Source organism: Apteryx mantelli, chromosome 3, assembly GCF_036417845.1.
Source record: "Apteryx mantelli isolate bAptMan1 chromosome 3, bAptMan1.hap1, whole genome shotgun sequence".
NCBI classification, from domain to species: Eukaryota; Metazoa; Chordata; class Aves; order Apterygiformes; family Apterygidae; genus Apteryx; species Apteryx mantelli.
Genome location: NC_089980.1, coordinates 117,264,635 through 117,273,380, shown reverse-complemented (window position 1 = coordinate 117,273,380; position 8,746 = coordinate 117,264,635). Strand labels below are relative to the sequence as shown.

Below are 8,746 nucleotides of genomic sequence, written 5' to 3'. Positions count from 1 at the left end.
TTCCTTTTTTCTTGCTTTTTTCTTTCCTTTTTTCTTTCCTCTTTTCATTCCTTTTTCCCTTTTTCTTTCCTTTCCTCTTTCCTTCTCTTTCCATTTTTTCTTTTTAATTTTTTCCTTCCTTGTTTTTTTCTTTTTCTTTCCATTTTCCTTCCTTTATTCTTTCTTCTCTTCTCTCCTTTCCTTTTTCTTTCTTTTTCCTTTCTTTTTTTCTTTCCTTGTATTTATTCCTTTCTCTTTCCTTGTGTTTTCTTTCCTTGTTTATTCCTTTTTCTCTTTTTCCTTTTTTCTTCCTCTTTTCTTCTTTTTCTCTCCTTTCCTTTCCTTCTTTCTGTTTTTCCTTTCTAATTTTTCCCTTCCTTGTTTTTTCTTTCCCCTTTTCATTCATTTATTCTTTCATTTTTTCTTTCTTTTTTCTTTCCTTCTTTCCTTTCCTTTCTTCCTTGAGTTTTCTTCCTTTTTTTCCTATTTTTTCTTTCCTTTTTAAATTTTTTCTTTCCTTTTTCTTTCCTTTTTTCTTTCCTTGTTTTTTCTTTCCTTCCTTTTTCCTTTTTTCTCTCGTTCCTTTTGCTTTCCTTTTTTCTTTCTTGTTTTTCTTTCCTTTTTGCTTTTTTTTTTTATGTCCTCTTTTATTTCCTTTCTGTCCTTCCTTTTTTCCCTTCCTTTTTTCCTTTCCTGGTTTTGCTTTCCTTTTCTTTTTTTTTTCTTCCTATTTTTTCCCAAATGAGGGAAAGTTTAGTTATTTAGTACAGAAATCCAGAGTGTTTCCTTGCAGGTTTTATGTCTTCTTGGCTCATACAAAAAAGCCAGAAGCTACTGAGTCTTTCACCTTTAGCCAGCCCAGTTGTTCAGACTAAAAGCACCTCCGAACAGGCAATTCTGACTTGATCCATGCCCACAATGACACTGTCAGGCTTCTTTTTTCCTTCCTTTTTTTCATTTTTCCTTTCTTTTTCCTTTCCTTTTATTCCTTTTCTTTCCCTCTTTTTCTTTAATTTCTTTTTTCTTCCTTCTCTCTTTCTTCTTTTCTTTTTCCTCCCTTTTTTCTTTCCTTTTTCTTTCTTTCCTTCATTCTTTGTCCTTTTCTTACATTTTCTTTTCTTTCTTTTCCTTTCTTTTTTCTTCCTTTTTTCTTTTCTTTATTTATTCTTTCTTTCTTTCCTTTTCTTTCCTTTCTTTCCTTTCTTTCTTTCCATTTCCTTTCCTTCCTTGCTTTTATTTTTTCCTTATTTCTTGTTTTTCTTTCCTTTATTTTCCTTATTTTTTCCTTTTTTCTTTCCTTTTTCTCTCCTTTTTTCCTTGCTCTCATCTTTTCCTTTTTTGCTTTCTCCTTTGATTCCTTTTTTCTTTCCTTCTTTACCTTTCCTCTTTTTTCCCTTCCTTATTTGTCCCTTCCGTTTTTCCTTTACTTGTTTTTTTCTTTTTTCTTTTTTATTTCCCCTTTTCTCTCCTCTTTTTTCCCTTTTCTCTTCTTTTTTCCTTCCTTGCTTTATCTTTTTTATTTTCTTTATTCCTTCTTTCTTTCCTTGTTGTTGCCTTCCTTGTTTTCCCTTCTTTGTTTTTTCTTTCTTTCTATTCCTATTTTCTTTTTCCTTCTTTCTCTCCTTGTTTTTTATCTCCTTGTTGTTTCTTTCCTTGTTGTTGCCCTCCTTGTTTTTGCCTTCCTTGTTTTTGCCTTTTTCCTTTCTGTTATTTTTGCCTTGTTGTTTTTTGCATTGTTGTTTCTTTTTTCTTTTTCTTCCCCTCTTTTCTTTCCTTCCATGCCCATGACGACCTTGTTGGGCTCTGATGGCTCCCGACCCAGGTTCAGCATGCAATAGGAATGCTGGTGACTGCTCAGATGGTTCTTGCCGCCCAGAAGCAGGAAGAGGGAATGGCAGCAGGTCCCAGGGGGATTATGGAGGAGCCATGGGAAGCAGGACAAGAGCTCTCCAGGGAGCGCCTGGAGGACGTTTGGGGTGGAGCGCCATCTGATAGTTGTGCGGGCAAGATGGCAGGCTGTTCTCCCAGTGCCTCCTTCTCCAGGCTCACCAGTTGCTGCTCAACAGCAACATTATCCACACTCCTGCTCCATTTCTGATGCCTTTTGCTGCCCTCCGAGGGGTCCTGGAAGGACAGGGCTGGCTCTGAGATGCTCCTGTGCATCGCGCTGATGTTGCTTTTCAAATGAGGCAGTAGAGGGGCAGACATGCATATTGCATATGTCCTGCTCCCGCTGGGGCTTCTCCCTCTGGGCTGCTGTGTCTCAGAGGTTGGGGAACCACATCCAGCTTCAAGCTCTGAGTTGTCGTGGGCAGAATCATCCTCCTGAGCAGCCTCTGGGTGTCCTGTGGGCACAAAGAGCCTGTTAACTAGTTTGTACTGGCCCTCTGAAGGGAAAAGGGGACTTTTGTGGTGGCACCATGCAGCCCGGGCAGATGGCAAGCTGCAGCCTTAGCACCTATGGACACGAGGAGCAGTTCAGGAGACACAAGTACCCCCGGCGGACAATATTCTGCATGGGGGAGAGTGCACTTCTGGTCCATAGTGAGCAATGCTGTGCAGAGCAGAGCTCTACAGATGTTTAACATCTGGGATGCCATTTGTGGTGTGAGGAAGGTCATTCTGAACTTCTGGGAAGTGTGGCAGGGGGAAGGCACTGCCAGAAGGTATCGAAGCCTCTGCACCTCTCTGCATTGCCACAAACATTTTCCTGTAACCAGCTCAAGAACTGGACCCAGCAGCCCTGGGCGGTGCCTATCCTCAGTGCAGCCTCCTACCTGTGGAGCTGTTGGTGTTCTTGGGGCACTCCTCAGCAGCAGGGCTGCAAGCCAAGGCCAAGGCCAAGTCCTCCCCAAATATCGCTGCGCAGTTGTCAATGAGGAATTCCACCAGCACTGTCACCTGCACACAGAAACCATGGGTGTCAGTGCAAGGAGCTGAAAATGTGCTCAACAGTCTTTGCTGCTCCTGGCTGCCATTTCTGTACTGAAAGCTGTAGCTCTGTGGCTGCAGCTCCATTAAGAGATCTGCCTGTCACACTGCAGATAGCCCAGCTGAGGGGTGTCCCCTGTGCTCCCAGGTGTCTGCTGCTGCATTTAGCTGTTGCAATGGCTGTGGGATCTGTGGGGATGGCTCGGCTGTGCCCCAACGGGGGGAGCTAGCTAGTGAGTTCAACATATCTTGTCGTTCATCTCTTTCTGCACTTCCAGCGGCAGCGTGCTGTCCGTGCCTGGGCTCAGCATGTTGGGCCCAACACAGATGGCAAGGTTGCTGGAGTCCATCCTGTTGGTCTCTGCATTCTGGCTGATGCGGTGGAGCACAGCGAGCAAGGACTTGAGCAAGAGGACATTTGGCCGGGGCAGTTGGTCAGCCACCCTAAGTGAACACAAACACAATGTGCCATGACTTGAGGGGGCAGTGGCCACTGCTCCTTGCTGTGAGCAAGCCTCAAGTAAGCTCCCGCAAATGGCGCATCCTCCAAAGAGAGCAATGCCTGTGCTCACTTTCGCTGCTTTACGCAAGTCCTGTTGAGAAACCCCCAACGGCAGCTGGGCATATGGTTAAGTACAAGATCTGGAATGACCAGATCTTGACTGAAAGGCGAGTGTTCCAGCACAGTCCCTGCTTTTCAGTAGATTGACCTCATGAAAGCCTGTGCCTGTGTTGTGAAGTATCAGCACTAGCAAGCTGGTAGAACTGACAGGTTTTTCTATGAGACTCCCCGCTTCGAGGGAAGGCCCCGGCCTCTCCCAGCTCCTCCAGAACGCTGCAACTGGCTACAACACTCACTCTTTCAATTCTTCAATCTTTTCCTCCCTGCTTGGCTCCTCCAGAGCCAGCATCCACTTCTCGTACAGGGCTGACGACAGGAGTTGGGGGGGGATATTGTGGAGGAAGTCCTGCAAAGCCAAGATACAGAGATGAGGCTTTGGACACCACCCCTGAGCCCACAGGAAGCACCCCCGGCACTTGGGCGCCCGAGGAGGCAGCTTCCTTTGAGTTACCTGCTCTCAAAGGTGCTCAGGGCCACTGAAAAGAGCAGTGGGCTGCACAGGGACACACCTGTATGAGTACAGTAACAGGTCCTAGTGCCTATCAGCCTTGAGTCCACCCAGAAATCTCAGTCTCCCTCCCTGAGGAGGGTGCTCGGGAGGAGGAGATGGAGGAAGTGAGTTTCCCGTGGGCAGGCAGGAAGTCAGTGGCAGAACAAGGAGAACTGAAAAACAGACGGAAAACACAAATGCCAAACTTTCCCAAGCCCCAAAACATGTGGTTGGCTTCACTAGGGTTTCAGCTTTGAGCCCCCCCGGGACCATCCAGGCACTCGAGTGGGCCCCTGCAGGTTTGCAATGTCCTCTCAAGCTGCAAGGCAGAAGAATTCACCTTCAGGACTACTGCCAAGAGGTGCACAGGTTTGCTGTCCAAGTCAACGGTGCCCCCTTTGTTGAGGGCCTCCTTCAAGTCCCTGCGTGCTTTCTCATTGGCAGCTTTGCGGAATATCCCCTCAGTGACAGGCCCTTCCCTGTACAATATGGCCAGGAGATCCTGCAGGAAAAAGTGGACAGGGGTGGCAGAAGAGTTCCGTGGGTGAAGAAAGGCCCTTTAGCCTTAGGGGAGCATTTGCTGAGAGATGGAAGCAAGTTTTTGCCTGGGAGGCGCGGTCTTTGCCTGGGTTCGCATCTAGTTCTCACTGCCGGTAGGATACACTGGCAGTAACCTAGCTGTCCCCCAAGCCACCCTCTCGAGCACCTTTTTCAGGGAAATCCAGAAATCCCTGGCTGTTTATGCTGCTGAGAGCTTCCTTTCAGTGACTTCTGCAAGGCCACCAACATGCCCTCTAGGGAGCAGAGCTGCTTCTCCTCTTCCTGCTCCAGGGTTGTCTCCACTCCAAAGTCACTTCCCGCAGCAGCTGTGCGGGCTGCACAAATCCACAGACTTGATCCCTTTTTGACTTGCACAATGGGACCTGACCTTCAGGCCTTGCTGGTGACATGATGAACGTGGAGGGCAAACCTGCAAATGCCCTGTCTCTGCAGAGCCGCAGCCCAAGTGCTGGCAATGCTGCCTCGCACAACAAGCCAGGACTAGAATAACTGCGTGGCCAGGCTGACTTACCTGGACTGGCTGGGGCAGGGTCTCCTCTTCCCCACAAAGAGTTGCCAGAGGCTGCCCAAAGAGGGGGCTCTTGAGGCCAGAGCCAGGCTGCCCTGGGCAGTCCCTGTTGGCAGAGGTTCGTCTCCAAGACGGGATCAACCTCTTCCTTTTCTTAGTCCCATCTGCTGCAAGCAAGAGGAAAGCAAAAGTCAGGTGAAAAAAGCTGGGGGAGAGCTGTCTGTGTGCAGTGCTGCGTGATGCCGAACAAAGAGCAGAGCTGTGTGTTGCAACAGCAACTCCAAATGCACGGGGCAAACTGGGAGACAACTAAGGGCTTCCTGAAGGAAGAACCACCTCAGCTGTAAAAGTGTGACCAAATCTCTGAGCACACCAGCTTTCCTGCTTTTTTCACCTTCTAATGACTGTTTCCTGTCCGAAAGTGGGAGCACACAGGGCACAGAAATAGCCACGGGGTGTTTAACATGTGGGGAGGTTTGGGGCATGGCAGAGGTTTCTGGGAGAGGGCAGATGTGTCACTTGGGCAGCTTGCAGTGACAGCAGTTTTGGCTATGCAGCCTGAGCCTGCCCCCATCCAAGGTCCGGCAAGAGGGGCAGGAGGGGCTCCTGCTTTTGAGCTGCTGTTGAGCACTATGTGAAAAGGCAGCTGCTCAGTTTCTCTTTCCAACTCACCGGGCGAGTGGCAAAGTCCCTCCTCAGGAGCTGATGGGACTAAGATGGGGCATTGCTTGGTGCCAGCCTGCAAGAAACATGTTCAGGTTTCAGAGCTGCCCCCCAGCAGCAAGGGCTGCCAGCAAGTCGCTGCAGTGGCGCAAAAATGTGTGAGTGGTTCCAGGCACAATCCTGAGGTCATCAGATGGCTGTGGAGGAGGCGCTTGGGTGCGGGAATGGTGCTGCCTCTCTGCCCAACAGGGGTGCTGGTGGCAAAGGCTGCTGCTGCAGCTGGCCACCCCACCACGCCCCTGCAGGCCACAGTCCCCAGGAGGTTTTGGGGGGGGGGGGGCGGTGGATGCCGAGAAGGCGCAGCCCCGCACAAGGCACCTAAACGTGGCCAGGGGGGACAGGCTACCTTCCTGCACTGCCCCCAACACTGGGCAGCTCCTCCCAGACCACCCCGTGAGGCAGCGGCTCATGTCTCGAGGGCTTTGGTCCCTGCCACCTTCCCTCCTGAAACTCAGATCCCTCCCGCCAGCACCTGGCAAGGGCTGGGGCAGAGCGAGCCCCTGCTCACCTCCGCCAAAATCAGCGCCTCAGCGGTCTGGACACTCAGCGACACCGACTAGGCAAGAAAGCAAAGAGACAACGTGAGCAGCTCATCACAGGGGCTGATGCCAAAAGCCCCGTGTCACTCTGGGTGGAGTGGAAACCCCCCGGCACACTTACGGGGCCGCAGAAGCCAATGACCTTCACAAGGAGCCAAAGGGAGGTCAGGCGGGCGACGCGGGTCTCCTGGGCTCCTCAGCTTTGCCTGGGCACAGGGCAGGCACAAAGGCAGAGCTTGGTCACACTCAGCCCTCTCTGCTCTCTCCCCTGACACCAGCCCAGCGCCTCCACACCACCCTGACACAGGAGACTTTCCTGCAGCGCTCGCTGGCAGCACCGCTCTGCAACACTCCCTGCAACATCCCCGGGCCTGCTGCCTCCGGGCCTCTTCCGTACGGAAATGGGAAGCAGCAGCTTGTGGTCCCAATCCATGCAAGCAAGGAGCTGTGGTGACAGCTCCACGGCATTGCTGTTCATGTGCCCTCACAAGGCGAAGCACCTCCCGCCACTCTGCCCAGGAGCTGCCCTGCACACGGGGTGTCCCTTTCCCCCACCTCCACTGCTGCATTGCTGGGGGCAGCTCCCCGGGGAGCTCTCCACCGCCTGCAGCCTTGACGCCCACTGCTGGCAGGCTGAGTTCCCCAGCAGGGCTCACCTGAGGATGGCACTGAGCCACAGCTCCTTCACCTCCTATGACCTGCAGCAAAAAGGAGAAACAGCTTCAGAGCCCGCTGCTCCTCCTCCTCTGTGGAGGCACAGGCCCTCAGGCACATCTCGCCCGCTTGGCCCCGCTCCACACCACCAGACACCAAAGCCCCCGCTCGGTGTGCCCCGCTCGGTGTCCCTGGGCTGAGCAGAGCTGCAGGGATGTGACGGGGGCAGGTGCCTTGTGCACACCAGGAGCTGCCGGTGGGTGCGTCTGAAACCCAAGCGGGGCCTCTACTTGCCCTCCCCACAGCCTGAGCTGAGCCCCAGCAAGCCCTGAGAGGACTTGAAGGCCAGCATGGTGCTCTGTACCCCCAAACAGCCCTGAGCGTATCTCCAAGACTTACCGGAAAGTGACCACGCAGAGGTCACTGGGCCACACGAGGACGAGTGTATTGGCACATTTGAGGCCAAAAACCTCCTCCTCAAATTCCCACCTGCACGCCTCCTCGTCCTTCCCGCACAGCACCCAGAGCTTGCTGAGATGCACTCGGTGCTTCAGCAGGAAGGTGGAGCTGCATCTGCCAGGAGGAAGAGCAGGGAGCACCTTGGAGGCTGTGTCGTGGGGGCAGCCCCAGCAGTCCTCCCGGGCAGAGCCATTTCCCAGGGGCAGAGCCTTGGAGCAGCCACCCCAAGCCTCAGGCGGGAGAGAGGAGCCTCAGGCCCAGCACACACACAGGCCACTTCCAAAAAGTCATTGCTTCGTCAGGGGCTGCGGATCAGGACAGCAAAACCAGGAGCCTGCCCCTTTCCTCTTACATCTCCCCCAATTAATGGGAAAGGGTGTCCCTACCTGCACTACAGGCACACCCATGCAGGGGACTGCAGGTCACAAGGACCACAAGTCCTCGCTGGGAGCAAAGGGCATCCACACATTGCATACGCAGTGAGGACAGGAGGAAGGCCTCCTTCTCGGCAGCCTCGATGGGGCTTTTGGATCCTAGAGGATCCAAACAAGCAATATTTGGCAGTATTGCTATTTGTTGCAGAGAGCTGCTGTTCAGTAAGGAATGAATGCAAAGAGCTTGGCCAAAATCCTTTCTCCTGCCCAGCCATGAGCACCTCCATTGGCATTCAGGCTGGCGGGAAAGCACGTGTTGCTTTACTTTTGCAGCACTACCAGAGTTAGAAGGAGCAAGTCCGTGTCCGCTGTGGGCCAGGTGCTGTGCAGGCAGCTCCAAGGAGGCATTTCCTGCTCCCGTGGGAGCAGCTCTGGGAAGGAGTGGTGCCCTGGAGCTGGTGGTAGAGGCGGTGGTGGTGGGAAGGATGGCTGTGGCTGCTAATCTTACTTGAAGCTGGCGATGGCGATAGCATTGGGGAAGAGCAGGAGGTGTCTGTCCCTCGTCCGCTGGTGCCGGGTCACCTGTGCCCGGTCGCTGAGCAGGAGCTGGGGGCTCCTGCGCGACACGAAGGCACCAAGAGGTGCCGGGGGCCGGGAAGCTCCCCTGCCCATGAGCCCAAGGCAGGCACCAGGAGCTGTGGAGCCAGGGGCCCCAGGCTGTGCCTGTGAGCCAGGAGTGGGGCCGGGAGTGCCCCGGGCACCGCAGCAGTTGGCCTGTCCCATGACGCTGTGGCTGGGCAGACAGCTGCGATATGGCCATGTCCCGCGCCTAGCAGTGCCAGGCGCCGGCTAGGCCTGAGCAAGGCTGGGACCGGTGTCCCTGTGCCATGCAGTGCCGCTGGGCTG

The 8,746-nt window shown here is 52.9% G+C and overlaps 1 protein-coding gene across 1 annotated transcript; it reads right to left on the bottom strand.

Annotated features, from left to right (window-relative positions):
* Positions 1 to 1,766: 1,766 nt before the first annotated feature.
* On the bottom strand, positions 1,767 to 7,580 carry LOC106492984 (T-cell activation Rho GTPase-activating protein-like). Its single transcript, XM_067294603.1, has 10 exons — positions 7,497 to 7,580; positions 7,010 to 7,051; positions 6,323 to 6,370; positions 5,764 to 5,830; positions 5,095 to 5,258; positions 4,363 to 4,524; positions 3,769 to 3,878; positions 3,161 to 3,354; positions 2,757 to 2,882; positions 1,767 to 2,324 (listed from the first exon to the last, which is right to left on the bottom strand). Exons 1-10 carry the CDS (start codon positions 7,578 to 7,580, stop codon positions 1,834 to 1,836), a joined length of 1,488 nt encoding a protein of 495 aa, XP_067150704.1. The 3' UTR covers positions 1,767 to 1,833.
* Between the last annotated feature and the right edge of the window lie 1,166 nt (positions 7,581 to 8,746).

Coding starts and splice junctions, on each gene's coding strand:
- LOC106492984 (XM_067294603.1), bottom strand. CDS start 7,580: ATGCAGCTCCACCTTCCTGCTGAAGCACCGAGTGCATCTCAGCAAGCT. Junction 5,259..5,763: donor GGGACTTTGCCACTCGCCCG/GTGAGTTGGAAA, acceptor TCTTGCTTGCAG/CAGATGGGACTAAGAAAAGG. Junction 4,525..5,094: donor CCCTGCCCCAGCCAGTCCAG/GTAAGTCAGCCT, acceptor TTTTTCCTGCAG/GATCTCCTGGCCATATTGTA.